This window comes from Harpia harpyja, chromosome 19, assembly GCF_026419915.1.
Source record: "Harpia harpyja isolate bHarHar1 chromosome 19, bHarHar1 primary haplotype, whole genome shotgun sequence".
Lineage (NCBI taxonomy): Eukaryota > Metazoa > Chordata > Aves > Accipitriformes > Accipitridae > Harpia > Harpia harpyja.
In genome coordinates this window covers 18,341,497-18,369,396 of record NC_068958.1, presented here as the reverse complement: position 1 = coordinate 18,369,396, position 27,900 = coordinate 18,341,497, and the positions used below count along the sequence as shown (strand labels likewise).

The window sequence follows — 27,900 nt, the reverse complement described above, 5'->3', positions numbered from 1 at the left end:
CTCCCCCAGCCTGCTGGGGGGTGGCGGTGGTGTAAGCAGAGGGTTGATGCCCCTTCCCTGTGCCATCAGGAGAAGGGTGAGCAGGAGAGGAAGAACGGGCTATAGAACTGAAATTGCCCGAAAAAGGGGAGTTGAGAGTCTATAGCTGCCTTCAGGGCTGGCTAGAATAACCAGCCATTAGCTCTGCAGGGACAGGCTGCGCTCCCTCCCCAGGCAGACACCTGGGGGGCTCAACATCAGGTGTCCCGAATCGCACCGCCACAGAGACAGTCTGGCAGAGACCCTCCAGCCTGCCTCCAGCCTCTTCCTCCCCATCTGTGATTGTGCAACCACCCCGGCCCTGCTCCAGGAGCTGCCTTTGGGGATCACAGGCTATTAGAAAGGATCAGCGGGTGGGCAGCTCTGGCTAGCAGAGCCAAGTTAATCACACGGTGTTGGCTCTGCCTCCCCCCTCCTGGCTCCCCAGGCAATGCTTTGCCATTTGCCCTTTTGCTTTGGACCACACTGATCACCTCTCACCACAATAGCTCTCATACTGCCCCTGCAAACTTACCTCTGCATATTACCTTCTCCTTCATCAGGTCCAGGGTCTACCGTGCTCTCAATAGTCCAAAAATTTCTGCAAGCAGGGTCTGAGGCTAACATCTCAACAGGCTATCTTCAACTCATCTGGTCAAACCAGAGGTTCCCATTTATTGCTAAGGTGAACTGCACGACAGGAATCTGGGTCAAGGCAAACCCGTCTCCATCATGAGACACCTCAAAAGCTCTGCTGCTGCATCTCCAGAGACCTGGAGAAACAACTAGAAAGGATCAACACTGGCTCCAACTCCTGTGGGCCAGCTTGCTGGGGCCTGGCTTACAAGGAGCAAGGCAGCACTGAGAAGACCCCAACGCACATACTGGTCTCTGCAAACATGATGCAGAGATGAAGGGCCAAGTTCCACGTAGCCCCCGGCACTAAAGCATCCTGACTAAGCTTGCAGGAGATAGCAGAGCAACAAGTATTAAGGAAAATGGGACACACAGGGCTCGTGGGGGGGAAAAGAGCCCTAGAGGAGTCACCCTCAGGGCACATGGCTCATGGGGAAACGTGAGTAACAGCTGATGCATTTGGCAAGGTAAGGCACGGCTGCTGGCAAAGGGGGTGCAGGGCCATTTCTCAACTCCCCAACCTGCCCCAACAGCTCTTTCTAGAGCCAACGTCTGAAGCATCAAGATTAACACCACAAGGTCCAAGCCCCACCCTGGAGCCGACAAGCTCGTGTCCAGCCGGCATTAGGTAAGCACATGAGGAATGCAGCTTTACTTCTGCTCACTCAAGGAACAGCCTGTCCAGCGCATCCCTGAGGAGCCAGCAGCCTCAGCACAGGAGACAGGAGCCGCACGCCAACACCTGATGGGGTGTGCAGGGTCTGGCTCGAGGCCGGTGGGCTCCAGAAAGGCACAACTCTGCGCTGCAGAAGCAACCAAGGCTGGTTTTCTACTGACTCACATTTTGAGGGTCTTCAGCGCGGCTTCTCTGGTGTTTAACAAGGCTAACGCATTGTCTGGGTAGTAGCGGGATCTTTTTCTCCTCTACTGGCCTGTTTTTATGAATGCTGGAGGAGCTTATCGTCTTCTACCCCTCAAAGGTTAGCTGAAATAATCTGAATTGTGAAGGAAGGACAAAGTTTGTTATCAGGAAGAAAGGAAGGCAGAGCTGTTGCATCAACGTTGTTTAGGGAACCAGGCTAAAACTGTCAAAACATTTTCCAAAGTGTTTTGACATTTTCCAAACAAGAGTGTTCTGACTTTTCACTTAAAATGACACTTCCACTTAGAAAAAGGGTTAAATAACCCCTCAATGGCTGACATGCAACATGACAAGAAAATAAATCAGGAAAAGGGGAAAAGGTGCATTAACACTTGTATTTAATTGCAAAAAGTAAAAACTTTTTTATTATTCTTACATACAAATCTAATTTATTTACACACTTTACAGGCTTTTTCCAAGTATTTACAAAGTTTGCAATATATTAAATTATGACCATCCATAAAATTCTGCATTAAGTGCATATTTACATTCTTTTTTTTTGTCCACCACTGAATTTATAGTGTTCAGCATTGAAACAGTCTTTATGCATATATAGCTTTACTTCCCAGCACCCCTGAGCCTCTATAACATGCCTCCCCTCCCCACAGACAAAGAGATAATGCTAAAAATAAAATCACCTGTCATTTGTTTGAATCTCCAAAGCAAAGGGGAAGACCAGCATCTCCCTTGTTTAACTCAGCAGGACAGTAAATCTATCCTTTATAAGAAGGAGTTTCCTGAAGAGGAGAATATGTAGTTCTACATATAAAATTTATGAAGAGGAGAAAGTTTGGTTTGCCGGAAGCAAAAGCTCTTTGTGCACCCACTGCAAGGCCCACCGAAATGGCCTCACCCCAGAAAGTGTTCGGTTCTCTTGGGGACCACAGGGCTAAATGCAGACCACTAAGCCTGGGATTGGGCAGATCCTGCAAACTTCCCTCCCTGGAGCAGCATTCCCAATGTGAACATGGGGGTTCAAAGGCAGGAGAATCACCTTTCTGAGATGCTGGCGTTCATAGAGCTCACATCTCAAGTAACAAGATGCTCTCCTGCTCCCCACCTCGTCTCGCTCAGGGTGTTCCCACGCTGCATGTGGGATTTCCTGTGAAAGGGCGTGCAAGGCTTGCTGCTAGAAATCTGGGGAAGCCAGCCACGAGAGAAGGGAGGTGCTTTGATCCAGCCCAGCAAAACCAGCTTTTCTGCCAGACCATTACAACAAGACAGCTAGCGGGAGAAGCTAAAGGCCCAAGACTCCTGGGAAATCCAACCCTGGAAAGCTCTCCAGGGCACTGCAAAGGGAGTTTGAGGCTGGGAGCTGTAGAGCTGCCTCAGGGAATCGTGTGTGCAATGCCAGTGGGGAGGAAAAAAAAAAAAAAAAGAAAAGAATCAATAGAAACAGGCAGCTTGGCTCCCTTAGGGGATGCTGATTTCCTGGTACTGAAGTAAATAATAATACTCCTTTCTCCTCCTTTCAGTTACCCTGAGTTCAGGGCTGACTGAGAGCAACGGTCAATGACCCCTGCCTTTTGGAAACCAGCTTTGAACCATGATCCTCCTGCCAAGCTGACGGGTGACAGCCCATCTTTCTAGCCTGACAAGTAGAAAGATGACCCCTCTGCATCTCTGCCCACTGGGCACCTGGGTAGCACCGACTTCTGCGCCTCGCTGGTGGGATTTCAGAGCAGCTTTGCAGCCTCCGAGACATTGGGTGAGTGGGAGTCCATCTCCCAGCTCACAGGCAAAGAGCTCTGAAGCATGCAAATAGTTTTTAAAATAAATGAGATGCATGCATTGACTGGGCACCCCTCCGAGCTGGCCAGGGCAGGGAGTGGGAGATTGTCCGAACCAGCACATACCCTTGGATATGCACAAGTGCCAAAGTGAAGCTAGAGGCGAGGAAGAGCATGATGGGGGACACACCCTCTGCAACTCATCTGATCAGGTCTGTTGCCACGATGCCTCAATAGCTGAGAAAATAGCCACGTTCCCCCCAATTCAGCCTCAGCAGATCACTAGGAGCTACCAGGCTCTCTAGGGAAGTCGCAGCCTTTGCAAAGGTTCTGTGAAGCCAGAGCCCCAGATGAGGAAGATGACCAGGATGCGCTTGCAGCCATTTGGCCAAGGCATCAACACCTCCTTTTGGCCATCTTAGTTTTGCCATTTTGGCCTCATGTCCTAGTCTTCCATCCTGGCTCCTTGCCCGCGTTGTGATGCAGAAGGCGTTAGCACTACTTCTCTGGCAGTGGAAGACAGGAGCTGCTCTAGAAGCCGTGCTACAGGCTGGGGCTCCGCACTCAACAGCGGCTAGGGCCAAAAATCAGCTCTTTATCAGCCAGAGAATTGCCCTCCTGTTTTAGTTTAGCAGCTAATTCCTTACAGCTTTTGGAAGAGGAAGAGAAAATATATTGGAAGTTTAAAAACAAATGATGTAAACTCCAAAGGGAGCAAGGTTGGGACATATGCAATGTATCGCCTAGACACAGATCTGGAAACTTATGCAGAGACCATAAAGTGCACTTGGAAAGCTGATCTGCAGTCCAGATTCACCATCTTCTGTCCAACCAGCTGCAACTCTTTGAGGAGTGGAGAAGCAATACGTGAGAGCACTTTTGCTAAATAGGCACAAACCTGCCCTAGAGCCCCCCCTTTTCCCCCAAGTCTAAACAGCAACTGTAAACAGATCCATTTTCTCTGCTTCTTCCCAAAGGAGCCAGACAGCCACAATGGCTTAAGCGTGACTCACAAAATACAGGCATTTCACAGACGCTTGAGAATTGTCTCCGCAGCTCTTTTACAAGTTACATTCAAGGACACTTAGAATTAACAGCATCACCAAACCACCTGCAATCTCAACAATAATGGGTCCAGCAGGTTCTCTCCCCATGCATCTCTAACCAAATGCTTTACGGAAATGGATCAGGTACAAAACCAGTTAAGAGGTGAAATAACCTTGTCAGCCTTTGCATTTGACTTGAGAAGCTGCCAAAGTGTAAATAGCAACAGTCACTAACGAGGCCCTAATTCTGCCATCACCAAACTCCCAAATTTCCATGAACTAAGACTCAGGCTTTAAGAGGAGGGAGAGGGGTGGTGTGTGTGTCTTGGCATGTACAAGATTGCATGTAGTGTCACAAGTGTAAAACACACCCCAAACATTAACAATACTAACAGAAGTCTTATTAATCCAATTCCCTTTAATATTTTGTTAGAAATTAGTCCTTTTCTGTCCTGAGAGAGTCAGGCTCTCCCCCTTTGGTTCTACTAGATCTGGTGGATGTTGGTCCAGTGTCAAGGGCCATGCATACAGACTGACACAGGTGCTAGGGTCGTTCTTATTTGTTTACAGGAGAAAAACAAGGGTTATGCACAGAAACGTTTGTAGTGTCAAGGCCTTAGACTAAATTCTTTGGAGCAGGAACTGTCCTCTGCCTTATCCTTGTACAGGAGCTAGACGTGGTCATCCCACTTGGCAGCTTTTGTTAGACCCTAATAAGATTAGTACAACGTTTGCTCCCATTCTCCTGGTCTTGCTCAAAAACAAAGGCTGGACAGACATTTTTCCAATCTGTCATTTTACACGTACCTAAAATATTTACAGAGGAAAAGGCTCTCGCTCCTGAGAACAGAGTTAACTTGCTTTCAAACAAAACCCCTCCCAATTCCATATTAACAAGTGTGAGAGTATGTCCTGAACCCCAGCCCTGGCCTATGAGTTCAGCCTGACACATCTGTAAATGATCTTCAACAGCAGGATCAGACCCAAAGGATCAGACTTGGAAGGGACCGCAGCATCCGCAGCCTGCAAACACTGAAACCGAGCCTCTCTCAGGGCATTGGATAAAGCAGTGCTCAAGCAACAGGAAGCATGCGAAGGCAGCTTGGAAAGGACTCAGGAAAAACCAACGTTCATTCTGAAGACAGAGTTCCAGGTCTGGAAGGAGTCAATGCAAAAAATGCCAGGGATGAGGAAGCTTTCAGGTGTTCCTGTAGGTACCCTGGGCCAGGAACACAGGCAGCACCTCTCAAAGCAAGGAATATTTGAAAACTGTCGTGCAGCCCTGGTGTCTTAGGTGCACAATCAGAAGATGAAACTTGGACGGAGCTGCTCTGCACCGAGCCCCATCTCCATCCACAACTACTGCACTCTCAGCACCATCGCCACTAAAACTTGCATTGGTACTTTTGTAGGAAAGGAGGTGGAGAAAAAAAGCACAGTTACTATTTGACTCACAACTTCCTAATAGAGAACCATAGAAGAGTGATCACAAGACACAAAGAAGAGGCCTGAACAGATTCTTTTGGTACAAGAACAATGCAGTGGGTGCGGGTCTCTGCCCTAGGCAGCAAGGCTCATCTCAGCCCTGGAGCACAGAGCCAAGACTGGCTTTGCAGGGCACACTACTGAGGCACACAGCTATGTATGTGATGGAGAGATGGGGTGGAGTTGGGACACATCACCAATTCATTCCCTTTATAGAGCTGGCCTGACAAGACAGGCTCAAAGCCTCCTCCTCAGGAGGAATGTACACAGAAATGTCACACACCCCCTCCACTCCCAAACCCCCCAGGAAGTTTCAGAAGTGCCATAATCCACAAAGGACACAAGGTGAATCTCATCCTGAGAAATCCCTTTGTTGCTCCTGGAAAAAACCCTTTGCTGCAAACCCAGGGCTTACCTGAGGGGACAGGGAAGGTCATAAATAGCTTGAGCTTCTCCCAAAATACATTTGAGGAAAGGCAAAGAATTACCTCAAGGGTCAGGAAAACAGTCATTTTTAAACACTGTAAACATGCAGGGTGGCAAAGCTGCCTGCCCCAGTTAGCCCAGCTCTATCTCTTTCAAGACGCTGCCTTGGCTTCAAAGCTGAAAGTCTTCTTGTCCTGGAAATAGCCGTTTTCCCACCCCACCGTCCTTAGCTAGCAGCTCCATCACAAACAACCGCTGGCTCTGTCCCTTTGGCCATGAAGCTCATCATCCAGTAATCTGCGCTGACATAACCTTTGGAAGATGCAATGAAGAGGCCATATTAGATGAATCCATACTTAATGACTGCTCACATTTCCCACGAAGTGATGCTGGTATGCAGAAGTTCTTTGGAAAGACCCTGCCCTCAATGACACGCTGCGTTTGTAACACCCAGCAGAGCATTGTGTCTTGTGTAGCCCATACTGCTCAGTTTTTATACTGAGCATCTCATGGCATCCTGTTTGTGTTCAGGCCACAAACTCCCAGTCCAGAATGATCACTCCTCTGTACTGCGACAAGCAGGCACACACCAGTTTGGAGGTGGTAATGGCACACACCACCTTCTCAGGTGTCAGACAGAAAAGATCCAGCTGGAAGCAGTCTCCTGACCCCAGGGGATCTCCCAGACCCTGCATGCTACAGCACCGGTACTCACCCAAATCTCCAGCTTCCAGCTCCACCTTGAACGTCTCACAGTGTCCTCTGCACTTGTCCAGAGGTACAACAGTCAGGGTGAGCTGTCCGCTTCCAACAGCAAAGAGGCTGTGCAAACTGTAGCTCTAGGATGAGAGGAGAATATTTCAAAGCCTTGCTAGTTTTTCTTGAGTCTGTCTGATCAAACAAGGGGCAAGTCACTGCCCTGCAGCAAGGTGAGACAGCACAAACCACAGGTTTGCTGCTTCCCCCAGTTACCAGTATATCATAGCTGAGGTCAGCTGCATGCAAGGGTCCTCCTCCCCTCTTCTGTCCAAGGCAATGCAGGCCCTCCACACCCACAAAGCCCGCAAGAAAACGGAGGAGGAGATCAGGCTAGAAGCCTGAATTGTCACTATCTTCAGTGAAACGTCTCCATGGCAGGTATCTCAGAATGTGTGAGACTTACTGCCAAGAACAGCTCCTAAAAAATGCAATTCTTAAATGAATTCTGCCCAACCGGGCACAAAAAGACCATCCCCTCACCGGACTACAGAGCAAGGGCAGGATATAAATGTGAAAGGAGCTGGGACACCCCACAGGCATCTCTTAACGGCTGAGGGAGATGGGCACAATGTATCACTTGCGCAAAACTGGACACAACTTCTGGGTGGTACAGCAACCTTGAGATGCCACATTACACAGGGATGGACAGAACTGATACAACCCTAAACCCTTGTCAGAATTGTATCAGCTGAAGACGTCCTGCAAATCCCCCAAAGACTTGGAGCTTCTGGAGGACAACTCAAAGATAGGGGATAATGTCTCTGGGGTGAATTTCTCACCTTATTCCCCAAATCTGGATGGCGGATGAGGAAGCAGCTCTCCAGGGACACTGTCTTGGGGAAGGACAGCAAAGAGGAAGTGGGGAAAAATTCCTGCAGAATCCGAGTTTTATTCACAGATTTGTTCCTAAACAAAACAATCCATATTAAAGAAATATCACACAATGATAATGCTTGTATTTAAAAGGCTACTTCCAAGATCAAAACTCTTCACAAATATTCATGCTTGATAAACAGCCTGCTGATAGACTAGCGCCTAGGAGCTAGGAGCAAAATTCGACCTCTCAGCTTCTAAACCTGTGCTCCTTCATATCTTCCTCTTAGTACCTGCAGCAGGACCATGTAAACAGGGAACAAACAGATCATTGTGGATGCCTAAAGTTAATTTCCTTCCCCTCTTCCCTTAAAATAATCTGAGTCATTGATCAGATCCATTAATTACAAAAGATGCAGAGAGGTGGCATTATAGACAACCATAACTGAAACCACATGGCAAGGCAGGGGGGAATCCAAGTCTATTCTCTAGGCCAGGGAATGTAACTGGAAAAGGCAGGGTGGGGCTTGTTATTTTTACATCTCTGTCTAGTGGCTTGACATGATTAATACTTCTGTACCCTGATCATCTGTCTACCAGCACTGGGGTCAAAAGATCCCATCTAAGCATTAGCCAAAGCACAGACTCCACCATGCCCTTCCCCAAGTCTGCTTGGACACTGCTCCTTTGCTCGTACGAACGTGCCAGGGAGCCTGCTCCACACCAGGTGGCACCTTCCGACATTACTTGTCACTCTTCTCCACAGGAAAAGACTTGGCTAACACACTGGGTTGCTCTGCAACCTTAGAGAGCTCTGAATTGTTCAAATGTCTTGTAGCCACACTAAAGGCTTTAGCGCAGTTAACAGAGGGCCAGGATTAGGGTAGGACATTTTTCCTGCATGAGACCAGACACAAATTGCAGGATCCCTTAGCTTTCTGTTAATTCTCAGTGTTTTGCAAAAGTCATGGCACCTCTTCTCAGTCAACACTAATGGTGGAGGCTTTCCACTGAGCAAACAGAGAGAGATGATTAGAAATGTAAACCAGTTGCCTCAGGTGATCAGACCACAGCCCAGATAATTAACGTATGGCCTGAAGAACACGACTGAGCAATCATTGGGATATTTTTGTCTTGTAAGGGGAGCAATGTGTCCCAGCCACAACACTCCATTTTTAGTGCAAAAGTCTTCTGCTTAGATCAAATCAGTGCCAGCAGGCAGACAGAAACCTGTAACCTACTCCTGTTCCCCTTCCCTCCAGTTAAAGTGCAACTTACAAGCTCCTAGTAATTCACATCAGCAAAAAGCCTGGGCACCCCTGCAGAAGGGATGTATACATCTATCACATGTTTTGTTTTTGACTCACCAGGGAAAGAAAAATGGGCAGCTCCACAATTCAGCTGAATTTTCTTCTATTATAACCTCTGCCAGGTCTGGATCCTGGGACTGAAAATGCTTCAGTTCTTCATAGGAGAGATGCTGCCCTGTCTTAAACAACACAAAACAAAGATAAAAGCTGTGCACCTGCGGTTCTTCCCCTCTCCTATTTCCATCCCACCAAAGAACATCCAAAAGTAACAGCCACCTAGACTGCTAAGTTTCCAACCATAATTAGTCAGAGGAACAACTTTCTAAGGATGCAGTGAGCTCCTCAGCCCCTGACATCTTTAAACTGGGCCTCAGTGTCTTCTTAGATATACGTTCTACCTCAGCAGTTTGAGTTTGTGTTGAAAATACTGGGCAGGGGTCTTTGGCTGGTGCTATTCAAGAGTTTGGACTAATCATCCAGCCTTACATATCCATGCATTACCTTGATTAGAAAAGGCTGAGACCTCTGGAGCTTTTCTGATAGTTCTCCAAAGTCTGTCACTATCTGAAGGCTTTTCACAGCAGAACAGACTGTGCAGTTTGCGGGAAGCATAGACGTGTTCTGTCTGCAACCTGCTGCCCACCAGTCCTGGCATTCTTGGAAAGAAACAAGAGAAACATGTTTAATAAGACCAAAAACGAAACAGAAAGGAGATAGACTTGATGATAAACTCATTATCCCTAACATGAAACACTGAGATTTCTTACAGCTTCCGATGGCTGTAAGTTACTCAAAAAGAGCAAGCTTCACTGGGCCGGGAACTCATCACAGAACGTTTCCAGCACAGGCTGAAGATTTTGGAGATACAGCTTGGGGTTGTGAGAAATGGGAGAGCTTTATGGAAATTCCGCTTCTCTGTATATATGAAGCATACAGGCTAAGTCACCCTTTCATTATCAACAGAAGGATGGCAACCACCATAAATAGTGCAATTAAATTGAAACAAGTCCACAAGCAAAAGATCAATCCAAACATGTCATCAAGGAGACACCCAGAAGACAAAAAAAAGATCCAGGTTTAAAAGAGTAACTCTAACATGGTTAGCACTGGTGCCATGAACCCTGCTAAGACATCTCTGAAATCACTACCCCTCCCTTTACCTCTGTGTTAATTAAGAAATACTCTGTCCTGGGCAAAGTTTGCCCAGTCTTTGATGTGCAGAAGATGCTGGGGAATGCAGGATTTCACGAAGATGTGCTGCTGCTGTTTTCATTCATCCCATGCATTGACTTGAAGATGAAATGGGGAGAAAAGTCCCAGCATAAGGAACCCCTGGACCACAGCTATATCCATTTTAAATTTCAGAAATCGTTGTTACACCACAATCATCTGAAGTGGCCTACAGTGAACACTGCATAAGTTACATCTTCAAAAATTCAATATTTTATTTGAAACCATTACTTGATGCCTATATCCTGCCTCCCTCCTCCAACTTAACAGCCCTCCCAGCACAAAAAAGTAAGTAAACATTAACAGAAGAGACATGTTGCACCACTGAATGAACAGGACAAGAGCCAATAACGCTGAATGCCCCATGTATTTCTATGCTAAAGGATCTGCAGGAGCAGCCACCACACTAAAAGAACGTGGGTCTAATCTTGTGACAGCCCTGGTTCTGCAGAATTAATCCAACAGGGAGATGTTTAACTCAGGCAGTGGCAGCAAACCCACCCAAGCACCTCATCTATCAGGGTGAGTTAGAAAAAACCCAAGGTCTGGGACACATCTCACATGAAACATCCAAAGATCTGTCCTCATGACAGGCCCACCTGTCCTGTCCGGTGCCAGCACATGTCAAAACAGCTTATGTCTCCTGGACATTGCTGCAGGCCACCCACTTGGGAAACAGAGTGGATGGGAAAGGGGAGGAAGAAGAGACAGTAAAGCCTGTCTGAAAAACAAAGTTGGGAAACAAGGATGCACAGCAGCTTTTCAGGGTGAAAAAAAGACCACGCACACCCTGCCTGTTACTGCCATCGTGATTTCCAGCCACACTCATGCTCCTGCACATGGGTAATAACTGCTGAACAGCACTTAATAGGAAAGCTCTTGTTTTATTTTTCCCTCCAACACTTGCAACAGGCAACGAGGAATATTACAGAGGATTTAGGTTCATTGGGACATAACAACAAGGAGCAGATTGGGATTAATTTTGTTTTTTTCTTTCTGAATATTTCCAGTCAACTCCCAAATGCTGCATTTCCCACCCTACTGCTGGGATATGGACTAAAAGGGATCAGGATATAATCCCTAGTCTATCTGGAAGACGCATCTACACTGCTTTCAGGGAAAGGGGTAAAAAGGCAAAAGAAAGTGTAAAATCCTTATTGCAAGCAGAAGTCCCACTCCCATGAGAAACTGCTCCAACGTACTTTCCCTCCCTGCTCACAAGAGAAAAAAGAAAATCTTTGTTCCGCTGCCTGTAGAAAGCTTCAATTTTACAACAACAAAAAAACTCAACTCACAAAAAACAGCTGGTCAGTGACAGGAAACAAAAGGCTGAAAGATCTCACCAGAGGAAAGGCAGTCACCATGAACAGAACAAGAAAACATATCTTATGGTCTCTCATCATACAGGGAGTAGCAATACTATAATTTCCCTCTGGGCAAAACTTAGAAACCTCATCCCAGACCATTAAGCACAGTTGTCCCAAAATTTTCTCTCTGGGCTCAGGGCAGTACCCCACATAACGAGATGCTAATCAGCTTGACAGTATAGAGCTTGATTCCTCTTTTGAGTGAGGGTGGGATATTTGCATTCTCAACTGCTCAATTCAGGAGGTTATTTCTTTTCCCCATGAATAACCCAAGCGGAGCACAGTTGAGATGCATTTCAAATGCCGCAAGTGGGGTTGTGAGACCTTTTTTTTTTTTTGGTAATTAATCTTTTAGATTTATTGTTGAGGGTGTTAGTCTGTGCACCAGCATGTGTGTGACTGGCATGACAAGTACAGGCGGCAAGAAGCGCCTGCCCTTCCCAGGGAGGGAGGGAGAAGAGACCATGCACAGAGGAGAGGGCATGCAACTGCACACTGGGGACCACAGCAGGAGTTTTACTGAGGATGCTTGTTCTCTCTTTCGATTACCCTCCCTGCATTCCTTTTACATTATCACCCTACCCAGACACCCTGGAGGATTATTTTGGGTTAAGTCGAGTGCGCTCTCTGTGCGCACGCACAGTCTGCTCAGAGATTGAAATGAAAGATGCACTCTTCATCCCCAGTGCAACTGTCACATGCAGCTGTCACACGATGGTCCCATCCACTCGCATTCAAATGTTAAAGTGCTGGGCGTGTGCAATTATCCCTGTGCAGTTGAGTGCAGGAAAGCAGCTGTAGTATTGACACGTACAACTATCCATTATGCGACAGAAACGCGGGCCAGTCCCAACTAACCTCCCCTCCACGCTTGTGCTTTCTCACCCCTCTTTGAGGAGCAGCCTTTAGTTTGTTAAGCAGAACCTCAGTTCCCCATCGGTCACATCCACCTAATATTTGCTTTAATGCTTTATGAGCTCTCCAGAACAAGAGCTGTCTTCTCTCCTGTGTCAGGATAGTTCCTAGCAGAGCCAGGGTTGGGAACTTCCAGCTGCTAACACTGGAGATAACAAGAGATGATAACTTTCCTTAAAGCATGTCTATGATTAATGCTAGAAGGAGTTTATGACTGTACTTTCCACTATGCAGAAAAATAATTTTCAACTTACAATCACTTTGAGTACTCCGCCCTTCTTGGCCATTTTCAGAGAGGATCTCCCAAGTTTTTTTGCTGTCCCCAGAACTACAGAGGGGTGTGTGCACACAACCCCAGAGATGCTGGGTGTGGACAATCAGATTGGAAGCTAAGAGGTTACTGAGAAGACCTGGCCCTGCTTCTGCCCGTTGCAGTGAAGCAATAAAACTTATGGAAACTTGCCCACATAGATCTGAGAGCAGGATCTCGGCAACAGCCCTGGTCTCTTTAGGGACCATATGGAGAGCGAAACAGTCTGCCGCTGCAGCAGGTTCAAAGGGAAGCCCATAGCAGGGGGACCTTTTGCTCCTGCAAGACACACAGAGCCAAGGGCTGCTCCTGACCCTAACGAAGCGTTGAAAACATTAAAACCTCCTGCTTGTAGAACTGCAGGTGCTGAGGCAGCTTGCTGGGTCCCCACCAAGCTGGTTTACTCTGCAGCACTCAGGACTGCACGGCTGAAGAAATCTCCTGCAGGCAAGTGACAGGGAAGTCTGGTCCTGGGGAAGGGGGACTCCCCCAGGGCTTCACAATCCCCCAGGTCTTCTGTCCTTACGGGTTGTCGCTACCATCACCCACGATAACTAGAAGAAAGCTCCGCAGAGGGCTGTCTAATGCACTGAGCAGCTCCACAATCTGCAAAGGTTGGTTCCAAATCCCTGATTCCTCTGAGGATGACACTATTCCCCAGTCCCACCACATACCTCACTAGGGATCAGTGCTAGGAGTATTCACGCAACTTCAGCAAGCCTAGGATGAACTCGCGGCTCTCAAGAAAGACTGGCCTGTGCACTGAATATTCACAAGACATTTCTCTGTCCTTTCTTGTAGGTCCATTGTACAAGCCTGGCTGTTCCATCAACACCCACAACACTTTTGGACTGTCCCTCACAGGATCCAACGTACCATCAAAACCTAAAAAAATACTTGTAATCAGGGTAGGTCAGCAGGTAAACCTCAGGGCTCTCAAAAACCATGACCAACTCTACACTGCCCAATTCAAAGGTAAGCTCAGGATGGGGGTGGACTCACCCAGGCCCGACCCAGTGACTCATTTATGGCACTGCACCGACAGCCACAACCTTCTTGTTCCTACGTGCTAGATCCAACAATGAGAAGATGCTGATCTCCACTTTTACAATGTCTCCCCACAGCTGCACATTTGTAAAAGTCGGGGAATTTTTCAAGGTGGATCTGAAGAGACGCTTCAAAGGAAAGGATTAAGACCTCAGCCTACGCTCCGCTGTCTGTGACCACACTTTCCCTTCAGCCAAAGGGACCTTTACAGACATGCACCTGACAGCCCGTGGGATACTTACCTGCTCTGTTCATTTTCATAGCAAAAGCCCAACTACAAGCTGATTCTTACGGTTGACACAGGGCAGAGCTTTTCAAGAGACATTCAATCCTACCTCTAAGATTCCCAGTGACAAACAGGCCACAAGATCCTCAGTGCTCTGATGTCCAATTACCTTCACCACAGAAGGGCTGCAGCTCTCCCTCCAGTTGGAAATATCTAGCTTCCAGATGCTGGGATTTTACAGTCCTGTTTTCCATTATTTTAAGGACAGGGATTTGCAAAGTCTAGCCCTTAACCTTAAAGCGAAGTTGCAGCTCATAACCTACTGTTATTGCTTTGACAGCCAAAGAATATGCAGGCCAGGTTATTCTTGCTCCTGAGATATGACTAGCCACTTGCCGCGTTGGGACCACTGCAGATTTACAGATACTATACTCCTCAAGTAAATAGCTTGTTACTTTGTCGTGCTATGTCATTGCAGCAGGACATACTATATGCTTATCACCACGCGCCCCTTCCCAGATTTTATAGAAAGATGAAACAGTATTTTAAAAACTCAAAGCAATTTAGACATCAATTCGTGATCACAATCTATGACATGAGTAAATGTCATTATTCTTACTTTACAGACGTAGAAATTAAGAGCTCTGTGTGGCACAGTTCAGAGGAGACATTCAGAGCGCTTTGTTGCAAAAGCAACGTTTCCCAAGCTCCATCTTGCTGAAATTTTTCACTAGGCTAAAAATTAATTTGATTGTTTATGTCATGTCAAAGTCAGGCTAAACTGATGGGTGCTTGAGTAAGTCAGACAGGAATCATAAGGAGTGCTTATTAATTACAGTGTGGAAGTCCTCCTTAAGGAATGCATCACAGTGGGGCTTTAAATATATACTACAAAGAGGGTCCCTGTTCAGCACAAGATCCTCACCTCTTTCTCTTACTGCCCTTTCTTGTAGCTCTGTATGCCAGCAGCAGAAAGTACCTCCCAGTCCTGGTTCATAGCATTTTTAGGAACAGCTAGTAACAAAATAACAGCTACAAATAAACCCATCGAGAAACCCTTATTTTTGTTCTGGGTAAAGAGTCAACAACTCCAAGAACACTCATTCATCTCGCTAATGGGTAACGGCTGGTCAAACAACCGAAGGATGATTAGTCAATCTCTAGCAAAGCACAAAAATTATTTTGATCCAACCAGACATTGTGAAATCAAGTCTGCTCAGCCTAGCCCAAGAGGAACTCACAGTCCACTGGGGCAAAAGAGCATTATTTCCAGGAGAAACCTGCACCTACTAATCTAGAAAACTGAAGGCAGAGACCAAGCTGTCAGAAAAGCCTCCAAAGTCCACTTCAGCCTGCACCTCTGGTTACTTGCCCTAGAAGACAGCTTGTGCTGCTCTGGCAGCGTCTGCATGAGCAATCTGGCTCGGAGGAACAGCACGCTTTTGAAGCAAATCCCTCCCAGTTGCTGCCGCTTGCCCGACGGTGGCTTCAGTTTGTAAAAGGTTTGACATGTCCATGTCACTAGTGCAAACAGGGCTCTGCTAGGCTGCTAAATACCTCTGCAACAGGCCACATATGGCACACTCTTTCCAGGGAAGTAAACCCAAAGCAAGAACTCACTTGTTCTGCAACTGAGGAAACAAGAAATTCTGGAGGCATCAAAATATAGAAGCAAAAGGAAGAGTTTTTCATGTTCCGGATTACCGCAATGATTTGGAGTTTGTTTACTGTCAGCAAATCCAAATAAACAGTCCACTGGCTGAATGGAGGCCCAAAGTAACACAGTATATGAAAACAGCTTGGCACCACCCTGCACTGCAAAGTCAGCCCTTTTTTTCCCCCCTTTGAACAAGCCAACACACACATCTGTTGGTCACTCTCAGGTTATAAAAGGGTTGTTTATACACACACACAAAAGATCAGATAAACTGGCAGCTGTACAGCGATGGAGCCCTGCACAGTGATGCAACCCACATCATGCTCACACCCACCTCAAAATGCTCCAGCCGCCGGAGCAGGTGCATGAGAATATGCACGAACACAAGAGCGAGCCAGCTTGACTTTGCTTTGGGAAAAAAAAGTGAGATGCTTTGTGAGCAAGAGGAGAAGGCCATGCTGAAGGCAGCAAGAAGTTAGGAAACAGATCCTGCTTTACCTCCCAAGCAGCCTTGTTGTGCAACCCTTTCATTCAGAGTGGGCCCATGTTTCTTGGGCTCATGCATCGCTGAACCCAGCAGGTCAGATGCAGCGTGGGCTGCAAAACCCATGGGGAAAGGCTGGCTGAATACCTGGGTGCTTAGCCCACATTGCACTCAAAAAGCAGAAAGTCCACTCTCCCTCATTTAAGACAGGCATGCTGGATGCTCCCTTTCTGCACAGAGCTGCCCCAATGATAAACACACTTCAGGGCTACAATAAGAGGGGAGGAGAGGAGTGTGAGAAGTGGAGAGAAACGTGTCTGTGGCTGGCCCATCGCAGGCTGCCTGCAAAGGGTTAAGATCAGAAGGAAGCCAGGACCTGGCCAGGTGCCAAGGCAAGCCTCCAGCTAAATTGAAGGTGGCCAGCCAAGAGGCAGAGGCTGCTGTCCTCTCCCAGTAACCCAGACTGCTGTGACCCATCCCCACAAATAGCTCTCACAACCAGCAGGCGCCTTGGGACATGGCAGTGACAGGCCATTTGCAAGGTGTTGCTTAAACACAGCTCCTCCAGCAGGGTTCCTTTCTCTAAAATAGATTATGTATAAAACCCATAAACATCATTTTAGCCCTACTGGTCTAGGCAAAAGGGAGTATTTAACACAAGGAGTCTTCTCCAAGCTGGGGGTAACTTGCACAGGATCCCTTTTCCAACACTGAGCTACATGGGTGCTTGTGTCTGATTTTAGGTGTGCTGAGCAGCCACTGATCCAGTTGATTTTAAGCTGTGTAGGATGTACATGGTCAGGACCGGGTCTCATTATTAGAAGCAAAGCTGGATTTTCCTTGAGGTCATTACAAACCCCTATCAGCACAACGTGCAAATTGTCGTGTTCTTGGACGAGAGCCTGCTCGCCACTGGCCGACCTGCTCTGCTGAGGTTTTTGAACTGCAAGGACTGAACTTACCATGGACAGACACACAAGTTAACGTATGAGCAACTTAACGCTCTGCTCATCACGTTCATTGCTCTATGTGGCTAGCGGGGAACAGTTATCAACCAGCTGACATCAAAATTCATATTTAGACATTAACAAAGCTAGAAGGATGTCACACAGTTGCGAAGGGAAGAACCACTGAAAAACAGGTAGAGTGATCACCATTATGGTTTTAAAACTTCGGTTAAAAAAAAAAGAAAAAAAAAAAGAAAAAAACCCTTTTCATTTGGCTCCAATAACTACAGACTTAGCTCATTATATTACTTCCTAATGCTTGCAGGGGAGAGGGAAGTACTCATATCCCTACTTTGCAGCAGAGAACTGAAACACAGAGCGTATGACTTGTCCATCCCAGCCTATGTCAGAGAAGACAAATGAATCCAGATTACATAGGCCCTACTTTCTCCTTGGAACAGCACTAGAAAGCCTTGAGTTAACCCACATGCCCACCCAAAATCCACTGTGTTCCTTATAGCAGGTACAGTCCAGAGGTCTGCAAACCCATCACCTCCCTCAGGGCTACACAAAGTGCTGATCACAGCTAACAGCTGCACGCTGCAGCAGTGAGAGGTGTTTCCCCCAGCCTGGAGCAGGCAGTGTGACCCAGCACTGGGGCTTTCACAAGCTCAGTGTAAACACGAGCTCAGGAAGAGCAAATGCAAACCACATTTCCGCAGAACTTTTCCCCAGCTGAAGGGACCTTGGTTCCTAGCCCTGGGAAAACAGCTGAAAAAGAGGCACAGATGCCAAACCCAGGGGTCTAAGAGTCAGCTTTGTAGAAACAAAGGGTGGGAACATTAGTTTTAATATGGGAATTGATCCGGGGGAGAAAGCCGGCAAGCAACAGAGCAGAGACAGGCAAAAAGGAAATTTACTTTGGACCTAATCCTACAAACTTAACGCAAGAGAGCGCTTTGCGGACACTGCCTCCTCACCTCGGCCACTCAAAGGTCCACCCGCAGCCACCGACAGACAGGCAGCCCTTGTCATCCCCAGCACGGCTCTTTGGGTGGAAGGGATGAGGATGAAGGTGAGAACAAAGGCAGGTCACCCTGAGCCAGAGCGAGAGGGGAGCTGTATCCTGCACCCCTGCTCCTCCCAAAGCATCACCACCACTCTGACACGGGGCTCTGGCTCTCAGGGAAAACCAGGCATCCAAGTTCCTCTTGTTCTGCAACACAAACGTGGCTGCTCAGCCCACATCTACCAGGGGACTGGGCTCCAACCTTCACTCCTGGAGACAGGAAAGCTGCCCCAAGCCCACTACTCCCTGAGCAGGCTCAGGAGGGACAGCACGGCCGCAGACCGCAGCCTCACACAGGTAGGCTGCCCCTGCCTGCCCAGGTGGCTTCAGGCCCGGAAGAAGCAAACCGGACCACCCATGCGCCCACGCTCACCACGGCCGGGCTCCGTCCGCACCACGTTGGGCGGCGCGGCCGGGGAAGTCTGCCAGCACTGCCGGTGGGCCAAGGCAGCCTCCAAACTGCTAACAGGTGGCTTTCAACAAGAACAGCCCGAGCTGGATTTGAACTGGTGCCCAAGCACAGCAAGCTCCAAGTTTCATCCTCAGCCCCCTCAAAATTTTCATCTACCAGGATCTACATAGAGAAAGGAAGAGGAGCCTGTGCATTGAGTCCCTTCATTAGTGGTTTTCTCTGCTGCTCAGTCTCCTTGCACAGCACCTTCTCCTATGCAAGCATGCACTGGAGAATGCCAGACCTGCTTGCAAGACCTTCCAGCCTAGTGCTCACATCAACAAACAGGACATCAAGATGTAGCTTTACCCCCTCCCTTCAGCAGACCACAAGGCCAAAATTACAAGGCCAAAATTAAGGGCAAGATGTTGCATCATGCACAAGGCAGGGCTGAAAGAGAGCTCAGGAGACCACTCAGCCCCACACCATGAAACTCTCTCATCTGGATCCCCACCAGATGGCTTTACCACGGTCCACTCAGCAGCAGGCTGCGAAGTTGACACCAGTGCTGTTGTGACAGCCCCTGTGGCCACAGCTGCCCGCCGGGAAGCCAGGACATGAGGGATTCCCACAGGAACCCAGCCAAGGTTCAGGCTGGGTGCTGGACTCTCCCATTCAAATAGCCAGGGTCTAGTCCAGTTCCTTTTGCTGAGGCAGGATCAAAGTCACTCCAGCCATCCCTAGCGAATCTAATAATTGGGACATGCTGTGGCTTCCACCACAACCTAATACCGTTGGAAAAACAGACCGGGAACTGCCTCATCCCCTCTGTACTTCCCCTCCTTTCCCCAGAGCTGGCTTGCTGCCCACCCCATTGCTCATCACTTCAGAAGATTTCCGGGACTCATGGAGGCATGAGGGATTTTATATGCATTTAAACAACCACCTCGCATCCTTCCTCTCCATCCATCCTTCCCTTTTCCCCTGCTCCTTTGCATGTTTCCTGATCTCCTTCCTATTCAGCTGGTGTTCCCATCAGTAGCCCAGACTTGCTCCTGCTCTTATTTATCTTCACAGCGAGATACTCATTATTTCAGGCAGCCCTTGTCCTATAAACCTTTTGCTGTCCCAAGGAATCTCCCTGGGCTCTCCCCATCCAAGGGGACCCTGCGGCATCTTAAGGAAGAACCTGTCAACTTTCTGAACAAAATTTCACTGAACAAATATGAGCATTAAAATCCCTGTTGGTTTCCTTCTCCACACAGAAGCAGAGGGGTGTGCACAGACTCATGTCAATGCTGAAATGCATTAGACAGGCAGGCTACTAATGTCAAGTGGCTATCAGAGCCATCTCCTCGCCTTTGTTTTTTCCTCCCTGCAAGAGATCCCAGTGTTTAAGGAAAGAGATGAACAATGGGGGATACCCCGTCCCACCCATACGAACCCGAATCAACAGAAATCCCACGTGTCAGCGGAAGAGAGGGAGACACACAGAGAAAATGCAGAACAGCGCTGGCATTTCAGACAGCCCTTTTTAGTTACGGCAGGAAGGTCAGAGCCAGAACAGACAAGTCCAACACAATGAGCTGCCGAAGCTAAATATAAACCCATCGAGGGCATGGATACAGGAGTTTGTTTTTACAGTGAGCCGACAGACGATCAACATTGTGCCACATCCCTGCTCAAAATAATTCACAGCTTTATCATTACTGACAGTCTTTGTATTTTATCAAAGAGGCAGAGCCCATGCTTACACCCATTTGCCAGTCTAAGTCAGTGGAAATGATTAACCGAGAATGACAAATACTCAAACTTTTCCATTTCTATTATGACAGTCTAGGAAAATCTATTATGTTCCTCTCCCATAATGGGACCACCTCATTAGAGAGCCACTTATCTAGCTTCCTCACACACACGTTACCCTTAACAAAATGTTAACTGCTATAAACACCATAGCTCTCAAGCCCACAGTCCTTTCCCAACATGCCACTTGGCAAAAACTACTTTTCCTTAAACCCGGGTCGCATGTTGAGGTTTCTATACTTTGCTCACAGATCAAGATTTGGTTGACACAACTGTTTTTGCCTGCTTACTCAGAAAAAATAAAAGTTGACATTTACCCAGCATAGCTATCTTAGTATGATTCTCAGAACTGCAAAGATTTTTAGAGGAAGGGGAACTCTTGTGGAAGAAAAAACCCGAGGTGTTAAAAGCAAGGAAAAGAGAATGTGCAAGAACAAAATTATGAAGTTAGAGATAAAATAGGCTTCAGCCCCAATGAATGGAAGGGAAAGAGCCCTAGCTAGAATTCAGGATGCTATTTTTAAGTACAGTGGTAGGAAAAGAGAAAACCAGGGTGCCATGCCAGTAACACATTTGTTATTTGGTGCCCAGGAAGACACTCAAATGATTTGCATGGCTGGTATTTAACGATAGGCTTATGCTACAGCAGAGAAATAATTTCCTTACTCTCGAGCATGTACTTCTTGGCAATGGGCAGAGAAAGCAGCCGGATGTGACCGATGAGGGAGCCCCAGGCATGGGCTCTGGAGAGCGGAGCTTCAGGCGGCAGCGGGCTGTATGGCTGGATCACGAAGTAAACAGTCAGCAAGACCAATCCCAGGGTGAGCAGGCCCTGTGAGAGCAAACAGGCAGATAATTAATTATACTGCAGTGAGCCGATATGTTTTCAGAACAGTACACACCTTCTGGCTGGTATCAAAGGGTTGTGGCTGTGCACTGCAAGATGAACACTCAAATTCTTGCTGTGGCTCCTTGTTCAACTGCAATGCTATTTACATACACAGAGTTGTCACTCAGTTTTATTGTCAGGGCTGTCCAAGGATTAAATTAAGCAGCCTTCAAACCCAAGCCACACAACTCTGTTCATATATTTTAGCACTGCAAATATTCCAGCACCAGAGCAATGAGGATCATCCACAAATAGTTTCAATTCCTCCCACCTAATCAAATAAAAGCTTGCACTTCTGCCATACCTCTTACACAAGGTTTCAAGGCTTTTTGCAAACATCCGTCAAGCCTCGAAACACTTTGGCAGAGCTGGCACCAGCTCCCTCCTCCATACCAGAATCCCAAATAAGCCTTAAAGAGATGACATGACGCATTTCTCCCCCTGGCCAAAGTCAAAGTGAATCAACAGCAAAAACAAGAACAGAAGCTGAAAGTTCAAATTTCCAGTTTCCTGTTCTCCTGCCTCATTTTACAGCTTTTTATAGGACGTGAAGAAGAAAGCTTGGATTTTTTTCTAAATAGAAGCCATCATGATGATTTTGTAAAGATGACACTAAAATATTACTGAGTATTATGCCAGTGGGAAGTTTTTCATCTTTGTAGCAAACATCTCGAACCTACCTAACAATAGCATCCTTTCATCGACTTTGCAAAACTTTTTACGGCGTCTTTTACTTAAGGGTCTCAAAACATTTTTCTAGCATCAAGCATCACGACAACAGGTTTATTTTATAGACCAGAAGGGAATAAAGACAGGTGGAAGCTTGTGACAGGGTCAGAAACAGAACCTGCATTTCTTCATTATTCAACCCTTTAAGAATCTCCTTCCTTCGTCACATTTCCACTGAGGTTGCTGACACTGGGAATGTTTGCCTGAAGAATCAATACAAGTCTCATTCTTTAATAATTTAAGGAGAGGAAGGTGTTGACACGTTAAACTTTCAACACACACAAGCAATTTCAAACCTCAGTCAGCTGTCTTCTGTTTTCAGATCAGCTTGTGGGACAAAGGAAGGAAGCTACACTTCACAGCTTTTTAAATAAGGAACTCAGAAAAAATCATCAAGAAAATGCAATGGGAAATAAAAGGCTCAGGTGCAAAAGGGAAACTCTGACCCTCAAACAGTCTGTGCACACACAAAAGACGTCTTACCTTGTAGAGAGCCACTAAGATTGGGTACCGCGGAGGTCCCCTTTGGGGTTCATTTCTTTCCAAGAGCTGCTTGATGAATTTCTCAATGGCTTTTTCTGACATCCCACACTGGTGGCCAGTCTGCCTCACTAGATCAATTGTCTCTGATAGCTTGTCATAAATGCTGAGCTCATTGGCCGAAAGCTCCATGGCCTCCGATGAAAAATCCCTGTGGGGAGATTCAGTATGTTAACAGAAAGCATACTCCAGCCATACAGCTCAACACCAGCGTGTGCAGAGAGAACACAGGAACATCACAATGTCTAGGCAAGCAGGAAGGCTTCTCTGGAGCAAACCTGTTTGCAGCCAAAGGCACAACATTTAGCTGCAGTCCTAATAGTCTCTGCTGGTTCAATATCTCTTGGAGACAGAAAGAAGCCGTGAAATTTCCTGACAAGAGAGGAACCAGCTGAGATTCGCAGCTTATGTAAATGAACAAAGCTTCCCAGAAATCAGTGAAACTCCATTTATTCATCTATTCCAAATGAATCCATCCCATAAAGCGATTGCTTACCAAGTACAACAGCCAGCAATACAAAGCTGATCATCACACACAGTAGCCAAGCTAAGCTCTCCTGCACTATAATTTTAGTTGCTTATTTTAATGTAGATTTGTTTTCATTAAATCCCCTGTCAGCAATAGGAACAGGACAGAGAAATAAGCAGTATGTGTGGGGCAAAGTCCAACAGTTTACAATTTGTTTAAATTTTCGCAACCTAATGTCCAGGCCAACTGATTATTGAGTAACAGTAATGTGATAGCAGCATGCTCTGCAGGCAACAAAAGCTCCTGCGTTCCTCTGAAAGTTTGCCTGCAGGTCATTCACACACAGAAATGCCATATAACTAAATACTGCAGCAAGAATTGCATTGTGAACGCGAGACAGAGACAAAATGGCATTTTACAGCAAATTATTTCCCACCACGAAATTTCAACGGGGAAGCTTGTAAGAACACACCTATGAGCGATCAACATTAAGATGCCAGAAAAAAGAAATGTGTTCCTCTACCACTCCCCCTGTCTGCCACAAAGGCAGAGCCTCGCGATACCAAGAGCAGCAGATGGGCTGAAGAAAAGATGCAAAGAAATTGCTGGACGAGCTAATAGCTGCCAGCGTGAGAATCCCATTGTCAGAGGCATTTTGCCTCGGAAAAACACTGCTGGGGAAAAGGGAGCATCTGTGAGGTCTTGCTTTGCTTCTTGTTTCTGAGCTGGGACAACTCGAAACCTGGATCAAACTGGGACAACCAAACTTTCTCGGGAGACAAGAGTTTAGCAATGCAATACCCTAAAAGCACAGACTGAGGACCATCACGTAAAAACACTAGAAGCATGACCAATACATCCAGCTCACAGCGGAAAATGGAAATTGGGCCTCTGTCTCCCTTTTGCTCCAAGTACCACCTGACACCAGGAACCAGCTCGTGAATCCTGTGTGCTGCTTCACCCAATTCACCACCTTGCTCCGTGAAGTCTGTCGCTGTACTGCAAGAATTGTGTAACTATTTACATGGGTCTTCTCTGCACACACCTCACAGCACAGCCTGCATTTTAAAAGCACAGATCTGTTTTGCTCACTTGAGAACAAGCTGACAAGCACTGCATAACATGCTACCTAAACTTAAGACTTGCTCTGCTCTAACTCATTCGGGTTGCTCCCACAGGACAAATCAGCCAAAAATGTATGTATGTATATATATCAAGAAATAAGATTCTCTTGTTAGGCAGCCAAACTTGAAACCTGATTTGCCTTAAAGAACTGGCCAACAGCTTTCTCTCTAAACCATGGGCTCCTACAAGTCAGAACTCAAGCAATGGCATTTTTAATATCTTTTTTTTTCTGCAATCCTAGGGCGTAGGTTCAGGAAAAAACCCACTTTTCAACAGGACTACCAGCTTCAGCAATTGCTCCTCTCCCCCCAAGATCAACCCCCTGTTCTGCTCTTGCACATTTGTTTATGTGGTCACATGGTGAATCAGATGAGGAAAATTATCTGGCTGAAAAATAGCCCCTATTTGTTTGGTCAGCAGCTGCCTAAGCATCCAACTCAAGCAGTTAATGTCAGATGTTACATTAACATTAGTGTCAAATTTCGAGGCACAGCCTTAGAAACACCAAAAGAGTAAAATGCCAAATTAAAACCTAACCCTGAGCACAGAATGAGAACATGCTGCACTACATTGCCAGGTTAATTAGCTCCTAGCCCTGTTCTACTGACATTCCTTGTGTTCCATGCAAATATTTGTCCCAAATCTTACCACCTGAGCAGCCCCATGGGCTAGCAAAGCTGCCACAAAGCAGGTTTGATCAATAATATCTCATTATGGATCGTAAGGTCTCCAAGGCAGGGACCTTTTCTTCTCATCTGTAAAGCACCTGGCATGCACTTGACTCTATAAAAACAATGCATTGCTTTACTAACTCTTTCATTTATGTAATACCCTGATTCATATAACAAGCAAGAGCCAGCACATCTGAAGGATATTAAATACTTCCCCCCCCCCCCCCCCGCAGCTTTTATGATTACTCTAGTTGCCTTGACACTGCAACTGGTGCACTAAATGGTCTGAAAGGTTATCTAGCTTCCTCTGGCTCCTGTGTGCCAAAGCTTTCACCTGTGAAGCTCTCCAATGCCAAATTCCAGCAGATTCAGCAAGCTTCCCCTGCTTGCAGGATCTGCCTGGAACCACTTAAAACAATTATCGCTACAGAAATGCTGTCAAACATGGTGATTTCCCCCTTTCCAAACAGCAGAAGCATCCTACTATGATAAAACGCCGAGATACATCCCAGTTCTCCCTCCTCTACATTTGTATTCAACTCTGAGCAAACACCTTTGTAGGCAGCCCCTGCAAGTCACAGACATTAAAAACCCAATGCAGCTCCTTGACAAACTCAAGAGTAACCCAAGTCCTCAGCTAGGAAGTAAGGCATTATGCTCCCACATTGTTTTGAGAACAGATGAGGCCTTAAAAAACAAATAACAACCCATTATTTCCCTTCCTATCGCCACAATACAACCGACAAAATAATAACAACAGACTACTGTACCCGCTTCGCCATCACACGCACATATTGAGCAAGTCTTATCCCTTGCAAACAGCAACCCCTCAGAAACAGGCCTTTTAAACTAGGGAACCCATATGTTACTGCTATTTTTTTTATGAACTCCACCACCCTGGCAGGAATAAGCAGCTCTCTCCGCAAACGTAAATAGCGACGGCTCTCGGCCTGAAGGGTTTCCACCCAAGTGCCCAGTTCTACCCGCAAACCCGGCAGGGTGTTCGGAGCCAGGCTTTTGAAAGCTAAATATTTAGAGAGAAACACTGTCGGAGGAGTCTTTAAAAGGGAAAGCTTGCTCGCCTTGCTGCTGAACCTGAAACAGCGATATAAATACAAATACATTCTCCTCTGCTTTAACACCGTTTATGCTGCTTTCCTCGGCCCTGCTCAGGGGGGGTCAGGTCCCAGCCCTGGGCTAAAAACCCTCCGGAGAGGGGCCTGCACCCCACCACAGGCCGGCGGCATCGCCCTCATTTGTCTCTGAGGCAGAGGAGCTCCAGCCAGGATTATTTTTTTTTTTTTTAATCAATAAAATGAAGCAGAAAACAGCCCCCACCCCCCTCAGCTGGGCGCCTGGCGAGGGCCTCGCTGAGGCCCGGGGAACCCCGCCAGCCCCGCGGAGCACGCACCCCCCCCCCCCCCCCCCCCAGGCCCGGGCCCACCGTGAGGGGCCGAGGCCCGGCCCGGTCCTCCTACCCCCCCCCCAGTCCCAGCCCCGTCCCCCCTCAACCGCCCCCGGCCTCACCCCGGCACCGCCCGGCGGCTGCCCCGCTCCGCCGCCCGGCTCCGGGCTCCTCCCGCCCGCGATGGAGGCGGGACGCGGGGGGCCGAGGGGCCGGGCCGGGCCGCCCCGCCGCTTCCTGCTTCCGCCGTGGCCCGGCCCAGCCTGGGGCGGCCCCCGGCACCCCCCGGCAGGCGGAACAGCCCCCGGTGTTCCTGAGACCCCCCCCAGCATCCAAATCCCCCCCCCGAGGGTTGAGACCCCCCCAACACCCACCGGAGCCCAGAGTCCCCCTGAGACTCCCAGCACCCATTTGATCCCAGAACGCGGAGAGCCCCCCCCCGTACCCCTAAGACAACCCGCCTGAGTCCATGACTACCTTCAACCCACCCCCCCGCCCCAGCGCCTGCCTGAAGCCCCAGCACCTTCAGACACCTCCCCCCCCGGGAACACTAAGACTCCCCCCCCAGCACCAACCTGTGCCCCCAGCACCCACCTGCCTGACCCCCCCCCCCAAAACCCTCAGGCCTCCCCAGGAACCCTAAGACACCCACCACACCCCCCAGCATCCACCTGAGCCCCCGAACAGCTTGAGACCCCCCCAGCACCTGCCTGACCCATTATCCACAGACACCCCCCCCAACAATGACCCGAGCCCCCAGCACCCTCAGACACCCCCACGCTATCCCTAAGACCCCCCCCAGCATCTACCTGAGCCCCCAGCACCTTAAGACACCCCCAACACCCACCTGAACCCCCAGCACCCTCAGACACTCCACCCCTGTAACCTTAAGAGATGCCCCCCAGTACCTGCCTGAGCCCACAGCACCCCCGAGGCACCCCCCCAGCACCCCCCGGAAACCACAGCACCCTCAAATTCTTTGATAGCCAGATCCCACAGCATCCATGAGACCCCTTCCCCACCCCCAAGCACTCCCTAAGTCTCCAGCATCCCCCCCCAGCACCCACCTATCACCCCCTACACCCCCCCATCAGCCCCATTTACCTCCTCCAGCTCTGCTGAGCTGCATTTGTGCTCCCCACCAAGTCCCATCCAGTGCCTCCCTTGAATCCCACTTACCCCCAGCCTCGTGGGGACGCGGGTGCCCATTCCCACAGCTCAAGTGACAAGCAGTGACCACGCATGGGGTGTTAACCCCCTAAAAAGCGTGGGAAAGGCTTCCAGGAGTAAAGGGCTAGGAGATGGAGCAAGTGGACATCCCCAGAGCCACCCCCAGCATGAAAAGCTCAGAAGAAAGCAGGAGCAAAGGGTCTCAACCTCACCCAGCTCTCAGACACAGGCAATTAAATGCATTTTCAGAGTCAGCTGTTGGTTGCGGCTGTGGCAGGCATTTTTGGTAGCTCCCTGGTTCCTTTTCAGCG

General features: G+C 48.0%; 2 protein-coding genes across 3 annotated transcripts in view; both read right to left on the bottom strand.

Moving 5' to 3' along the window:
* PI16 (peptidase inhibitor 16) overlaps positions 1–2,299 on the bottom strand; it is an 8,898-nt gene extending 6,599 nt beyond the window's left edge. Inside the window, 3 exon segments of the mRNA XM_052814863.1 lie at positions 567–791; positions 1,496–1,649; positions 2,215–2,299. Of these exon segments, the coding sequence (XP_052670823.1) occupies positions 567–645 (79 nt within the window). The 5' untranslated portion in view covers positions 646–791; positions 1,496–1,649; positions 2,215–2,299.
* C19H6orf89 (chromosome 19 C6orf89 homolog) lies at positions 1,898–27,900 on the bottom strand. Of its 2 annotated transcripts, none has more exons than XM_052814862.1 (8): positions 27,802–27,900; positions 22,693–22,900; positions 21,258–21,423; positions 9,647–9,801; positions 9,203–9,324; positions 7,802–7,928; positions 6,979–7,102; positions 1,898–6,575 (listed from the first exon to the last, which is right to left on the bottom strand). In XM_052814862.1, the coding sequence occupies exons 2-8, from the start codon at positions 22,879–22,881 to the stop codon at positions 6,490–6,492; spliced, it is 969 nt and encodes a 322-aa protein (XP_052670822.1). In that variant the 5' UTR covers positions 22,882–22,900; positions 27,802–27,900; the 3' UTR covers positions 1,898–6,489. The 2 variants fall into 2 exon arrangements, with proteins under 2 accessions (XP_052670822.1, XP_052670821.1); XM_052814861.1 differs by lacking the exon at positions 27,802–27,900 and adding an exon at positions 26,542–26,619.